Source organism: Vipera ursinii (genome assembly GCF_947247035.1).
Source record: "Vipera ursinii genome assembly, chromosome: 1".
NCBI classification, from domain to species: Eukaryota; Metazoa; Chordata; class Lepidosauria; order Squamata; family Viperidae; genus Vipera; species Vipera ursinii.
Window position 1 is genome coordinate 331,964,103 of NC_139512.1, and position 15,348 is coordinate 331,979,450.

The following is a 15,348-nucleotide window of genomic DNA, read 5'->3' on the forward strand; positions in this document are numbered from 1 at the left end:
AATTGTGAGGACCTAACCTGTTTAGTCGTGCCCAGAAAGAGGGTATGTGGGCACATGAAAATGGTGATTGCAGGCATATAGCATTTACATGCATTTTTTCATTTTTATATTTTTGATGTTTTTATATATATTTGGGGTCACTGTGTGTGTGTGAGTATTTTTATATCAGTCAGAAATAGTCAGCAAGCAACAAGAGTGAAACAATTTTATAAAATAATGCCAACAATTATGTGCCAGAATATTTTTTCATAACAGGGTATTTGACTACCTCTGCAATCAGAATAAAATATTGATCTTTGATCTTCCTCTTTACATCCAGTGGTTTCTTTTTTTTATTTCCTACTCTGCTGCAGGCTGCTAGCAAATTATGTGACATTTGTTGTTGGCGAAATCCTTCTACTCATCTTGACTCTCTGTTCTCTTGCTGCCATCTTTCCCAGGGTAAGGTCTCCTCCAAAACACCCTAACTATTGTAGGAATCTCACCCTTTGCTGTTCTTCAATGCCAATACAAAGTTTTTCCACCATACTACCAGAAATATTTGTGTTTCCATGAAAATATTCCTTATTTCAAGTTCTACATGAGCTATAATAGTAGGATTCCTATATTTGCTTCTTGTTTGTATGGATGTGCATATGTATTTACCGTATTTTCCGGTGTATAAGATGACTGGGCGTATAAGATGACCCCTGACTTTTGAGAAGATTTTCATGGGTTAAAAAGTCATCTTATACGCCGGAAAATACGGTATGTGGATTTTCAGTTCTGTGACTTTCCATCTTGAGTGTGGATGGTGCCATTGTTTTCATATGGGTAGGATCAGTGTGTTTGATAGTCTTAATTTGGGAGGATTGCAGTTTTCCTTTTTTCAGGTTTATTTTCTAAAAATCTGGAAAACAGTATCATCAATTGTAATAAGTGGCAGGAGCTCTGGGGTGGTAAAAAGGCACTAAGGCAATTTTTCTGCTAATAATCTATAGTGTCTTCATAGCACCACTTAGCCATCACTGGAGTACTATGAAGTCTTTCCTTGTGGCTGTTATTTTGGGCAGAATTTGGGACAACAATGAATGAATAACTCTAGAAAATGCAATTAATTGCTAATAGGGAGATGGCTAAAGATGCTATGGACTGAGGCCACATTTTTTGCATGCAAAAAGTGGTAATCTTACTTAGTTACTGTCTCTCTTCCATCCCTATTCCCCATAGGAAATTAACATGATCCTTATTTTCCTAGTTTATCAGTGCTGGATGTTATATCAGTGCTATCATAAATTTAAATAAAGAAATAGTGCATTTTTATTATTACAGGTTTTCCCTAAAAAGCTCGTGTCTTTTTCCACATGGATTGACAGAACTCGTTGGGCCAGGAACACCTGGGCCATGTCTGCCATTTTCATCCTAACCATGGCAGACATTGTAGATATGGTAAGCAAAGATTAAAAAAAAGACAGTTTTTCTTTCTTGATATCATTGTATCCTGCTAGCTTTCTAGCTGGAGGTGAAGAAAAAATTGAGAAAGGGTTAAAAATGGATTTTTAGTGAATAGATAATAGACAGGATTAATGTTTGTATGTTGCTCCCTCCTCATTCATTCTCCAAGGCTCCAAAGCAAATTTAAAAAAAAAAACTTGAAACATCAAAAACATGGTCTTTTCTCCAGTCCTACATGACACCTGCTCTGAATTTCTTTTCTGGCTGAGTTGATAAGTGCATAAAGAGTTGTACAGTGGAAATCATTAAGGGAAATTAGTAAAAAGCCAGCTGCAGTTGATTATTTTTAGTACCTGTTAATAATTGGCCAGACCTTGAGCTCTTCTATGCTAAAATTGATATGGAAATACTGCTATTTTCAGGGTGGCAAACTTTGATGAGGTTTCCAAAAGGGGTGGGGGAAGAGAATGAAGGCTGTGTTTTTTTTTCTCTTTCTGTCTCTCTCAAAAAAAATGGCACAAGGATTGTTTATTGCAATGCTTTTTCTTTTTCCTATCCTTTGCTGGCCATGTTTGGAACGGCGCATTGATAATGGAACTTGCTAAGGAGGATCAGTCTGGGCTTTGTTAATCCATCAGAAAACATCCAAGGTTTAAAAATCAATTAGACAAATCTTCAGATTGCCCTGTGGTGGCTCTTTTTTTTAATATCCTTTGATGGTTTAAAAGGCCCTTTGGGGTGATATGGTTTTTTTTTTAATGTAATGCATATTGAGCTTGAACAGGCTGCTTTGATAAATCGAAAGGAGAGAGCTGGATGCGTAGAAAAAAGAGAGAAAACTGTCAGCAGAAAAGGGCAGCGGTCCACTGAGTCTGCGTTTGAGGATTTTTTTCTTTTGTTTTTTGCTTTCTTTTAAATTTATTTTTTTTAAATTATCTTTATTTTTTTTATTTTATTTTGGTTTTTTTTATCTTTTAATTTTGGTTGAATGGTGGACATGTGATTATCCCATGCATGTTTACTGATGAATGACCAGCTACCTTTCCCTGGAAGTTGATTCCAAACTTCCACTACTCTTTTTGTGAAGTAATACTTTCTAACATTACTTTTCAACTGCCCTCCTGTCAGTCTCAGATTATGCCTCCGTGTTGGTTTCTGCTTCATATTGAAAATACTGCCTTCTAGAACCTTATTCCACACCCTTAATATATTTAACGGTTTTGATCGTGTTCCTCCTTTCTTTTCTGCCCTCCAGGCTGTACATATTCAGTTCCTCCAGTCTCTCCTGATATGTTTTGTTCCTCAGACCTTGCACCATTTTGGCCGTCTCTGAACTCATTCAGTCTTAACGATATCTTTTTAAAGTGAGGTCTCCAGAACTGGACACCGTATTCCAAATGGGAGTCTGACTAAAGTCCTATACCAGGGGTGTCAAACTCAATTTCATTGAGGGCCGCATCATTGAGGGACTCCTCAGGGTGCCACCGGTCAGAGAATGTAGATTGGTGGCCCCCAGGGGGAGGTCTTTCTCTGTGGGCGCCCCGGAGCTATGGAACCAGTTACCGGTTGAGCTCCGGACGGCGCCCGATCTCCGCTCCTTTCGCCGCGATCTGAAAACATACCTGTTCGAACAAGCCGGCCTGGCCTGAGGGGGGATTGGTGGGGTTTTTACTATCATTTTATTGGGGTTTTATTAATGTATTTATTGTTTTTTATGGGCATGTATTTAATTACTTTTTAATTTTTGTAGTTTTGTGTTTTATTCTTGCCCTGTACACCGCCCTGAGTCCTTCGGGAGAAGGGCGGTATAGAAATATTAATAAATTAAAATTAAATTAAAATTAAATCAGCATTGCAGTTGCCCTCAGGGGGCTGGGTGGGTATGGCCTGGGTGGGTGTGGCCTACTGGGTGGGCATGGCTAGAGTGCATATGGCCTACTGGGTGGGCGTGGCCAGCTCTACATCATTGGCATCAAGGGTGCCTATGGGGGCCTGGGCAGGAGTGGGACAGATCTGAGGGTCTCTGGCAGGAGGAGGGTCTCTGGGCCAGGGCCAAGGCAGTGGGGGCCGTTCCCTCACTGTTTCCAGGATGGCTTCGCGGGCCGCATGAAACCACTTTGCGGGCCGGATCTGGGCCCCCGGGCCTTGTGTTTGACATGTCTGTCCTATACAGTGGGATTAGGACATCCTTTTTCTGCTGGTGATCCTCTAGTGCTGTACCCCAGAATTTTGTTTGCCTTCACAGTTGCCACAGTGTTTACTCATTTTGCACTCACCTGCTGTGAGCACACCGAAATCTTTTTTGGGTGTTGTTTTTCTGTTGTTCTGTCTTCCACTGTACCATTCAATGCTGTATTGCATATGGTGCTTTCGTTATTTATTGTTACTGATTGTTTTAAAGTGGGTATGAATCACACTTCAACTTGTTAGGGTATGAAGTCACATGATTTTAGAAAAAAACCCAGCAATAAATGTGGTCTAAAAATAAAAATAAAGGGTTGAAGACGAAAGAGAGGCTGTAACTTAAAATATTAAATGTATGTATTCTGCACCAGATTTACTTGTCTGAGTACAGGGACACACACTGGAAGAAATTAGAGCAAACTTAAAATGTGTTTTCAGCATTTTGCTGAATCACAAGTGAATAGAGTTCATTAACCAACTGTGGGCTAGAAATATAGAATGTTCAGTGATGTATTTTACAAACAGAAATGGGGATATTTATTCCTACAATAGGAAGTGACTGTTACTGAAACTACTTGACATGATTAGTGCTTATGTGTATTATGTATAGCACCTAAAGAAAGGAGTAACCAAAGATTTTCTGTGGGCTGTGGTATGTAGGCATAGCACATATTGATTGAAAAAATATAGGTGATCACAAAAAACTTAATGCTTTCTGTATCCATGTGCTAGTATCTAATAGTTCTCCAGATATTGCATTTTTAGCTAGAAGGAATTTTTCCTTCTTCACTGGAAAATTAGGTTCTTGAAAACAGAGGACATCCTAACCCCTTTTCTTTTGTTTCAACAGCTCAGCTGCCAGCAGTATTACACTATTGTCAATAATACAGTTCCAGCAGAGCTTCCAAGTGGTTGTGTAGAGAATCCCAAATACTACAGCTACATAGCAGTGTTGGCACTCATTGCAACAATAATGCTGGTGCAAGTCAGCCACATGGTCAAGCTCACTCTGATGGTGATGATCACAGGGGCAGTGGGAGTGGTCAACATTCTGGCCTGGCAACAGATCTTTGACAGATATGATCAGGAGCGATTCCAGGAGAACATGTAAGAAATTTCAAGGTCAAAAATGTCATGGGAGTGTGCTTAGGGTAATATTGGGCTTAGGTCATATCTGAAGTGAAAAGAGGCTAATAATAACTTGTTCACTATTTTGTTACTTTTGGTATGCATTGCTCTTTTAAATTATTTAATTAATTTTAATGTATGGTACATCATCAATAAATGTCAGACTTACATAGCAACATAAAGAGACTCCATAGATTAAGTGATTTAAATCATAAATTTCATTGGAGGAGAAGGTTAAAAGAAGTGAAGATGCTAGTCTATTGGTTGAGGTGCTTAAGGTTACGAATCAGGAACTATGGAAGCTCACTGAGTGACTTTGGGTTGATTCCTCACTCTAAACCCAAACTTCTTCATAGGATTGTTGTCGTGGAGGAAGTTGTGTATGTTCCACCTTGAGTTCCCGAAAGAAAGACAGGATAAAAATATAACAAGTAGATAGTACAAGAAAGTGCATTCCATTCAATTTCATATATTTAGATGTGGGTTCCAGAATGAAGAATCTGGGGTTCCAAATCCTGGAATTTTTAAATAAAGAATTTGGAAGAAAAGAGGGAGAGTAAGGTAACAAGGTAGTAAGGTTTTGTTCTTTGAATTCAGGAAGACTAGCTTTGGATGCAGAGAATCCAAAAAACTTGTTTTGACTTCTGCTGCAATGCATTTTTTTTCTTTGAAACTATATGTAAAATACTCCTAAATTTCCATGAGCTTTGCTTGCTTGTTGAATGAAGTTAGAACTGAAGTTGCATACTATCTTCAGCTGAATTAACATGTCAGACACTCTTTCTCAGACTACAGTTAGTCCTTAACTTATAACCTGTTGCTTAGTGACCATTCAAAATTACAAAGGACCCTCCTCCCAAAGGTAGTTATGACCCATATTTGAAGTTCCAACACCTTCCCACCCTGTGTGATCACAATTTGGGCTCTTGGCAACTGGTCCATATTTGTGGCCTTTTGCAGTGTCCTGCAGTCACGTGACTATGGTTTATGAAACTTTTTTTTTCAGGAAACTGGTGTTTACCTCCGGTTCCAGCAAAATAAAAAAAGGCCATTGTGGACAATGGGTTCACTTAACAAATGTGGCATTCACTTAAGGACTGTGGCATTTGCTTTACAATCACTGCAAAAAAGTTGTAGAATTGAAACAGTCCCATAGGTGCTTTGACTTATGACTGTCATGACATAGGTCGGAAATTCTAGGCTCCTTTACAATTGTAAATCGAAGATTACCTGTACTCTCATTATAAATGTGGCAGTCCAATTCTATATGCACGTTCCTTCAGATATTTCTCCTGTGTGTAGAGAGCAAGTTGACAGGCCTGCTTTTCGTCTTGTGCTTGTTTTCTATGTAGATCTTTCCACCTGCAGATTGAAGTGAAGATTTCAGGAATTCAGGAAGATCTTGATCTCATGACTTGGCTGAACATGTACTTCACCCTTTCAAGTTTTGTAACTGTGAATCTTGTTCGTTTGCTTTTCAGGATTTCACTAGTTCCATCAAAGTATTCCATGACAGCCATGATCTTGGTGATGATGCTCAGTTTCTACTATTTCTCACGTCATGTGAGTAGTTTGCTAAATTTCTTATTTTAGGCAGTTGGCACCTTGGGAGTTCAGTTTGCCATCAGATTTTGTTAGGGTAACTGTATTTCTGTATTTCTTAGCATTTTAGTATTTCAGGGTGCCTTATCTATCTTCGCTTGCCTTTATTTTCATAAATATGCAATCTTTCCAGTCCTACTGGAGGACAGCTTAAATGGCAAAAATGTCTCTCTTCCTAGAAACTGAGGAGTCAACTTTTTTTTGAAACCCAAAAGTTCTGGATTCTACTGCTTCGTGGCAAAAAAAAAATCACATAAAAAGTGTTCCTGTTCTTAGAACATATATTTCTGTACATATGTACTTTTTTGCATTCAGATAATAAGATTCATTCATAACATAAATGATTCAACTTGGTAATGGCATCGCTTTTTAGTTTCATTGAGGAATAAAAGATAATATCAAATTTTAACGTGGGATTTTGGACTACATTATCAGAGTGACATTTTTCCCCCCTCTCCCTCCCCTTATCCAGGTAGAAAAGTTGGCTAGGATTTTATTCTTATGGAAGATTGATGTGCATAGCCAGAAGGAGCGTGTGTATGAGATGCGGCGCTGGAATGAGGCTCTTGTCACCAACATGCTGCCAGAACACGTGGCACGCCATTTTCTTGGCTCTAAGAAACGAGATGAGGTACATATTGGAAAACAAGCAGTTCATGGAGAAAACAGTATGCAAGTAGGATTTTTTTTTGTTAAAGGGATGATAGGCAGAAGTGGGAATTAAATCAAGCCTGTGTTGGCAACTCGGTATACTCCAGAGTATAGATCATGTTATAGTTATTAAGACTAGAGATAACCAGTTTGTTAAACACACCATTAAATTATTTTATTCCAGGAAGGCATACAATTGATGTATTAACCAAAGGTGATAAAGGCACTGCTAGCTGTTGCCTCCTTCAGGGAAATACAATACTATAAACTAGAAGACAATGTAGAAATTATGAGATGAGATTGGATATAATGTTGCATTGCACAATTGAGTACATGAAGACAATTATGCCTGAATATAGAAGCACCATTTATCTATTTTAATTTCCTCACCTTTCTTGCCTTCTTGTGTAGGAGCTGTATAGTCAGTCTTACGATGAAATTGGTGTTATGTTTGCCTCTATCCCCAACTTTGCCGACTTCTACACAGAGGAAAGTATAAATAATGGCGGGATTGAGTGCCTTCGCTTCCTCAATGAAATAATCTCAGATTTTGATGCGGTGAGTCAGCTTTAATCAATAGGCTAAAGTACCCTCTTGATCAGTTGGCCCAAAGAAAATCAATTACTTATTCTAAGAGTTGTCCTTGAAGAGATAAGCTTCCTGTGTTAGGAACTGGCCGATCTGGCTTGCATTACTGAGACCTGGTTGGGCCCAGAGGGAGGTGTCCCTCTGACTGAACTTTGCCCACCAGGTTTCCGTGTGCTTCACCAGCCTCAGGCTCAGGGAAGGGGTGGGGGTGTTGTGGTGGTTGTAAGGGAGACCTTGTGTCCGCGGGAGGCTACCGTTACTCAGATATTCGGGTGTGAGTCGCTCCTCCTGAGATTTGGCCCTGGGGCTCAGTTGGGCTTGTTGCTGGCGTATCTTTCGCCTACCTGTGTAGCAGCAGCCCTGCCCAAGCTCCTCGACACCCTCTCTGGGTTGGCGGTTGAGTTCCTCAGACTTATGGTTCTGGGGGACTTTAACCTGCCATCCCTAGGAGGTTTGTCGGGGTTGGCTTGGGAGTTTATGGCCCCCATGACGGCCATGGACTTGACCCAGGTAATTCAGGACCTGACTCATGGGGGGGTCACACACTCGATCTTATTTTTCTATCTGGACAGTGGCTTGATGATCTGGGAGGGGGATCTCCAGCTATTACACCCCTGTCATGGACTGATCATCACCTCCTGCAGCTGGGCTTCCGTTTCGCCCCCCCCCTGTCGCGGGGTTACGGAACCAACCAGGTGGTTCCGTCCCAGGCGCCTAATGGACCCTGAACAGTTCCAGGAGGTGCTTGGATCTGTTCCTGCCATATTCGCTCACAGCCCGGTCGATGCCTTAGTGGAAGCCTGGGAAAGGGTGGCCACGGAGGCACTCGACTGCGTTGTTCCCATGCGGCCCCTGACCCGGCGCAGATCCCAGCGGGCACCATGGTTCTCCGTGGAGCTCCAGGGGATGAAGTGTCAGAGACGGAGCCTAGAGAGCTGTTGGAGGTCCAGCCGGTCTGAGTCTGATCGATTGCAGTTAAGAACCTTCACGAGGTCTTATCTCGCAGCGATGGAGGCAGCGAAGTCTAATTACTTCGCTGCCCTCATTGCGTCCACAGATAATCGCCCGGCCGCCCTGTTTGGGGTGACTCACTCCCTCCTGAATCAGGAGGCGAGGGAAGAGCCCCTGCAGGGTTGTGCCGAGGAGTTTAGTCAATATCTGGCGGATAAAATCGCTCAGATTCGGGCCAGCTTGGACTCCGACTGGGCAGAGTCTGACGGGGAATCGAGCGGTCTTGGGAATGTTACTTGGGAAGAATTTGATCCTGTGACTCCGGAAGAAGTGGACAGGATCATGGGGAGGCTGAGTTCCACCACGTGTTTATTGAACCCGTGCCCCTCCTGGCTGGTTTATGCAGCTTGGGAGGGGACACGAGGCTGGCTCCAGGCGGTAATAACTGCTTCTTTGAGAGAGGGTAGCTTCCCTGCCGCCTTGAAGGAGGTGGTGGTGAGGCCCCTCCTCAAGAAGCCTGCCCTGGACCCGGCCATTTTGAACAACTATCGTCCGGTCTCCAACCTTCGCTTTTTAGCGAAGGTTGTTGAGAGTGTGGTGGCACATCAGCTTCCTCTGTTCCTGGAGGAAGCGGATTATCTGGACCCTTACCAATCGGGCTTTAGGCCTGGGTACAGCACGGAGACGGCATTGGTCGCATTGGTGAATGATCTCTGGCGGGCTCGGGACAGGGGTTGCTCCTCTGTCCTAGTCCTATTAGACCTCTCAGCGGCTTTTGATACCATCGACCATGGTATCCTACTGCGGCGGCTCAGGGGGTTGGGAGTGGGTGGTACTGTTTTACAGTGGTTCTCCTCCTACCTCCTGGGTCGTTCGCAGTCGGTGTTGGCAGGGGGGCAGAGGTCGGCCTCGAGGCCTCTCATTTGTGGAGTCCCTCAGGGGTCGGTCCTCTCTCCCCTTCTGTTCAACATCTATATGAAGCCGCTGGGTGAGATCATTCGTGGTTTTGGGGTGGGGTATCAGTACGCTGATGATACCCAGCTTTTTATTTCCACCCCAGATCAACCCGGTGATGCCCTTGACGTGATGTCCCGTTGCCTGGAGGCGGTGAGGATCTGGTTGGGGAGGAACAGGCTTCATCTAAATCCCGAAAAGACCAAGTTGCTGTGCATACCGGCATCTCGGGTTGTCCATTCTATTCCATCTTTATCTATAGGGGAAGAGGTGTTACCCCCCGTAGATAGGGCTCGCAACCTGGGTGTCCTCCTTGACTCACAGCTCAGTTTAGAAGATCATGTAGGAGCTGTGACCAGGGGGGCTTTTGCCCAGGTTCGCCTGGTGCGCCAGTTGCGGCACTATTTGGACCGAGATGCCCTACGCACAGTCACTTATGCGCTCGTGACCTCTTGGATAGACTACTGCAACGCTCTCTACATGGGGCTGCCCTTGAATACCACTGGGAGGCTCCAACTGGTGCAGAATGCGGCCGCGTGAGTTGTGATGGGGGGTCTCCCGATACTCCCATGTAACACCTCTGCTCCGCGAGCTGCATTGGCTTCCAGTTGGCTTCCGGGTGAGATTCAAGGTGCTGGTGATGACCTATAAAGCCCTAAATGGCATGGGCCCGGATTATTTACGGGAGTACCTTTTGCCGGCGTTAACTTCCCATCATCCTGTGTGTTCCCACAGAGAGGGCCTCCTCAGGGTGCCGTCGGTCAGGGAATGTCGACTGGCAGCCCCCAGGGGGGAGAGCATTCTCTGTGGGCGCGCCTGCCCTCTGGAATCAGCTCCCTGTTGAGCTCCGGATGGCTCCCAACCTTTGCTCTTTTCGCCGCGACCTGAAGACTTGTCTATTTGAACTTGCCGGCCTGGACTGAGGGATTGAGATTTTAGATTTTAAATTTTAAATTTTAGAATGTGTTTTATTGTTTAGGCTACTTGGTTTAATTTATTTTAATTTTTGTATATTATGTGTTGTATATAGTATTTTAATTGCCCTGTACACCGCCCCGAGTCCTTCGGGAGAGGGGCGGTATATAAATCCAAATAATAAATAAATAAACTATGAGTTTCATTACATAGCAATATTGAAATCTGTTATTTTACCTAAACTATCTGCTGTATTGATTGTCGTCAATTGGTAAAACTTGGATTTTCATAATACAACTCTGTTTTATCAATTTCTATCTTGCTTTTGGTGCTAGAGCTGAAGAAAAAAAAGTTATGTGCCAAACACTCTCTCAAAACCAATTTACAGGTGATCCATAAAAGTAAAACCATGTTGAAGAACAACATTGTAATTAAATTATCAGCTTGTTTTAGCACCAGTAACATTTTCAGGAATTCCTCATGTCCTCAAACCTCATGACAAGTCCACTATCCAAAGCAAGAAAGGCACAGATTCAAAACATTGACCGTGTTCGTATTTCATAAGAATAGAGATAATTGCCATTCCTACACCAAATGTATTAAAAAGGTTTTTACATCGTATATTTAATACAGTCTTCTGCCAAGTCAAGGTATCTTTTTTTTTGCCAAAGTAGTATTTTCCCAACCTGCTTTAGTGGGCCACTCAGCGTAAAACAGGCATTCAATAGCCAGTTGTCAGTGGAGATAGCCAAAATCTGCTCTCTCCTTTGAAAGATCCAGTTGTACCCATATTAATTACATACTGGATTTGCAAGATACCAGAGGAAGTGATCTGTGTTGATCTTGCCACCTATCACTTTACTATATATCATAAATGTTCATCCCCTTCAAAAAGGGAAATAAGATCATGTGAATTCAAAATCTGTGCTCCTGAGCCTTGGCAGTAAATGTCCATGCCACATATCTTTATTGCGTTGCTAAATTTAAGCATGCAAATCTAACATATGCACATACAGCATATTTCCTTCCAAGTTATTGCTTATATTATGTGCTTCGTGTTCTGGGAAGTAGTTGTACACCTTTTTTTCATGAGGCACACATGGTAGGGAAGAGTGCAGTCCTGTATAAATGCGTCTAGGTATATGTTGCATTACATTAATAGGATTTATGTCTCAGCAGACATGTACAAGATTGCATTGTAAGGTCAAGAATTGGTCCTCATTGTTTCTGATCAGCTCCATAGCATCACAAATCTACCTTTCTGACTGATTTATTGATCCTTGCAATAATTACGAGATCTCTTACTCTCACAGCTCCTGGATGATCCCCAGTTCCGATGCATCACTAAAATCAAAACCATTGGCAGTACATACATGGCAGCTTCTGGTGTGACACCCGATGTCAACAGCAATGGTTACAACACTGTTAAGGTAAGCAATGAAAGGAAGACAGAAGAATTACGACTGTGGAAGTACCCATCCATACCCACGGCCACAACTCACTGCAGACTTAACCCAAATCATCCAAGAATGGAACTGATGTTGAGAACTAGCTAAAGGGCTATAGGGACCACATCTTAATAATCAGATATGATTTGTTTGAATTTGTTATGGCCGCCCATTCCAACAGACTCTGGGCAGCTTACAAAAAATTCTAATACAAAATGAAAACAATTAAAAATATGGACAAAATGAAACAGCCCAGACTCAAAAACCTTGCAGGTCATTAGGAAATGCTTTTTTAATATATGCACATACATTTAATGAAGTCTAACATGTATAAGAGATTTGGGAGCTATGCTTATTCATGGTAGCTCGTAATAAAATTTAAAACTGGAGAAGTGTTCCTCTTCTGATTTATTTATTTTTTTACTTTTGGTGTTTTGCCTTCCCTAGAAGGAAGATCTTTCAGAAAAGGAGCGCTGGCAACATTTGGCAGATCTTGCAGACTTTGCCTTAGCCATGAAAGAGACCTTGATGAACATTAACTATCAGTCCTTCAATAACTTCATGCTGCGAATAGGCAAGTGGGATATCCTATGTAATGAATATGGGCTAGCTGGGACTAATCTCAGTACACTGGAACAATGCAATTGATTAATATCAGACTCAGGGCAAAAGGAATGCTTACACAAGGCATATTACCAGATAATAGCTGTTAGGTTAGATGGCTTTAATGGACGCTCTAAAGGATAAAGAGGAGGAAAAATCTATTTGCCAAATGTTCCAAAATGTTCCCTTTTTTAAATACTAATACCTGAGGAACAACAGTGAAGTGGGAAGGTCACTACTGCACTCATAGTTCTGGGCTCCCGAGCCTAGATATTTGACTGGGTACTGTGAAATATAGTGTCCTGATTTCCTGGAATCATTGTTCAAATCCATCAGGGATTTTAGCTTTCCCTACTTGTGGTCTTGTTCTGGCTCCGAGGCAGACTTAAAAGTACTGTTGAATACTTGATGCATTTGTTTCTCACTTTCTTTTTTTGTTATAATGTACTGACAGGCATGAATAAAGGAGCAGTGCTAGCAGGGGTGATTGGTGCCCGTAAACCTCACTATGATATTTGGGGGAACACTGTGAATGTGGCAAGCCGGATGGAGTCCACAGGTGTCATGGGAAACATACAGGTGGGGAAACTCTTTTGCTTTGATGGGGACAACAGGAAGGTTTCTGAAAATGGTGGCAGTTAACTGTGATTATACACTTCTGACTATAACTGTATTAAGGTCAGGTTTAATGACTATTGTGTAGTAAGGGCAGAAAGGGTTAGAAACTGTGTCCCCAGATGGAGACAGTAGGAATCAATATGCATAGCAGCATTGTATGGAATCTCATTATTTCTTATATATTAGGATGATCTGAAAAGGTACAAGAAACTTATCTAAAATGGTTTCTCAGTTCACCTCAGTGCAGATTAAAATGAGAGGTCTGTCTAAGTCAGACAATGGACGGGGCATTTTAAAGGAATTATATTCCAGTCACACTGAATGCCAATCTGCTCTTAAGAGACATCAGACAATCAATTGGGTTCGCCCAGATATAATGGACTACACAACCATTGTAATTCGCAATCAATGCACTGGTCATGCTGATCGAAGTTGATCAGAATATATCGGCAAAGTTACTTAAGTTGGGGAACCCAGACATAAGGAAGAATTGTTATAATGGTGAGGGAACTGATTTCCCACAGACCCTTGCCTGCCATCATTGACCTTCAGAAACTGCTGTTAAACAGAGAAGGAACTCCAAGATTCTCCAGAAGACAGGTTGGAAACTTCCAAAAAGAAAGGAGACTCCTTGCTTTAAAATGGCATTGTTGCTGTCGGTTGTGTAGCATTTTAACGAAGTCCCAACTAAAAAATATATTTAATAATTTAATGATTAATGCTGTGTGCTTATATACTCTCCCCTCCTGAAAATCAGGAAGTGATTTCAGGTAAATAACAACAGTTTCCAAAGTGATGAAACATAACTTAGTAGAACATATATCCATAGTATGCATTTTCCTGGTTGCATGCTCCAAGAGGGTGTATTTATGGATCTTTGTAGAATTTTCTGTCTGCATTTATTTTCTTTTTGATGAGGTTTGACATATCCTCATTTCACAATATAACACAACCTTTGTAGTTCACTTCTTTGGGGGTCAGTTAAAAAGGTGGGTAAAATAGTGATACGCAAACCAAAACAGCCTAAAAAGAAACGGTTGATAAGACTTAGCTGCAACCTGTTTGATTACATCTGTGTATTCTCTGTTTTTTAGGTGGTGGAAGAAACTCACTTTATCTTGAAAGAGTATGGCTTCCGCTTTGTGCGTCGAGGGCACATTTACGTCAAAGGCAAAGGTGACTTGCTGACCTATTTTATGAAAGGACGTGAAAAGCAAGGTTCCTTTATCAATGGTTCATGTGTGACTTTGCCTCATCAGGTGGTTGACAGTTCTTGAACTTCTCACACTCTACATGCAAATAGCAGAAAAAAGCAGGTACCTCTGTAACGCCCAAAGACAAACTGCTTTCAGCACCTGCTGCTCTGGATGGGAGATTGGTATAGACACCATTAATAGATTCACAGGAAATCACCCCTTTGCTTGTTCCTTTCTTCTTGAACATTTATTATTTGCAAAGGGGCTCCCTTGCCATCAGTTTGCATTTGTCTGTTGATATAGAAAGGGCAGTAGAAGGGAGGTTTCGATAGGAAGAATCCTGCCTTTTGCACAAATACGTGGCTTCTTGCACATTCAGGCCCGGAGGTAATAGAATTCTCACTGCAGCCTTGCTTGGCTAGATCACTCTGCATTATCTCTTTAGTTCAAATGTGCAGTGGTTTTAATTTTCCATTGATCCAAGCTCTGCATAGACTTCTTTGTAAAAACAAATGCAAGTTCCGAAGGGGCACTACAAATGGGCAGATGAACTGGGAAAAATGCATAAGGTTCACACTTGGTTCAAATGGAGTTAATAATTGCCTCAAAACAGGCAAATAGCAGAAAGGAAAAAGAACACGTGAAATCTTTTTCATTGAACAAGATGCTCTATTTTGGAGGGGAAAAGGGAGAGATCATTCATGTATATGAATGGTAATATATATATATATATACGATAATATATATGAGAACAGATACCTTTATATTTTTAATGCATCTTAATTGTGAAAGTAAGGTGCCTCTTTCAGGCTGTGCCTTGCATCCCTTTCTGCCCTCAACTTTGCTGATGCTTTAAAAGGAAGAGATTTATACAGCCTGAACCAAGGCTGTTTTATTAAAAGCCTTCATCTGATTGTTATGTTGAAATAAAAAAAATATGTAATTTGTTTAGTTTCTCAAATAGACTCAGTTTGATTTTAAAATTGCTGTCTCTTGTTTTCTTTTGGGGAGAAAAAGGGGGTTGTGTCATTCACTCTAAGGGGAAATGTGCATGTTTGGGTCGAATGCTAAATAAC

General features: G+C 41.6%; 1 protein-coding gene across 4 annotated transcripts in view; it reads left to right on the plus strand.

Annotated features, from left to right (window-relative positions):
- Nucleotides 1-15,348, plus strand: part of ADCY3 (adenylate cyclase 3) — a 90,352-nt gene that overhangs the window by 63,568 nt on the left and 11,436 nt on the right. For 2 of the 4 annotated variants that reach the window (XM_083348425.1, XM_083348422.1), the window contains 10 exons: nucleotides 354-441; nucleotides 1,312-1,428; nucleotides 4,469-4,725; nucleotides 6,228-6,309; nucleotides 6,821-6,979; nucleotides 7,411-7,557; nucleotides 11,721-11,837; nucleotides 12,303-12,429; nucleotides 12,913-13,037; nucleotides 14,171-15,249. In XM_083348425.1, coding sequence (XP_083204551.1) covers nucleotides 354-441; nucleotides 1,312-1,428; nucleotides 4,469-4,725; nucleotides 6,228-6,309; nucleotides 6,821-6,979; nucleotides 7,411-7,557; nucleotides 11,721-11,837; nucleotides 12,303-12,429; nucleotides 12,913-13,037; nucleotides 14,171-14,353 — 1,402 coding nt within the window. In that variant the 3' untranslated portion in view covers nucleotides 14,354-15,249. Of the gene's footprint in view, nucleotides 1-353; nucleotides 442-1,311; nucleotides 1,429-4,468; nucleotides 4,726-6,227; nucleotides 6,310-6,820; nucleotides 6,980-7,410; nucleotides 7,558-11,720; nucleotides 11,838-12,302; nucleotides 12,430-12,912; nucleotides 13,038-14,170; nucleotides 15,250-15,348 lie in introns of those variants that run through there. The other 2 variants (XM_083348424.1, XM_083348423.1) reach the window with 1 other exon arrangement.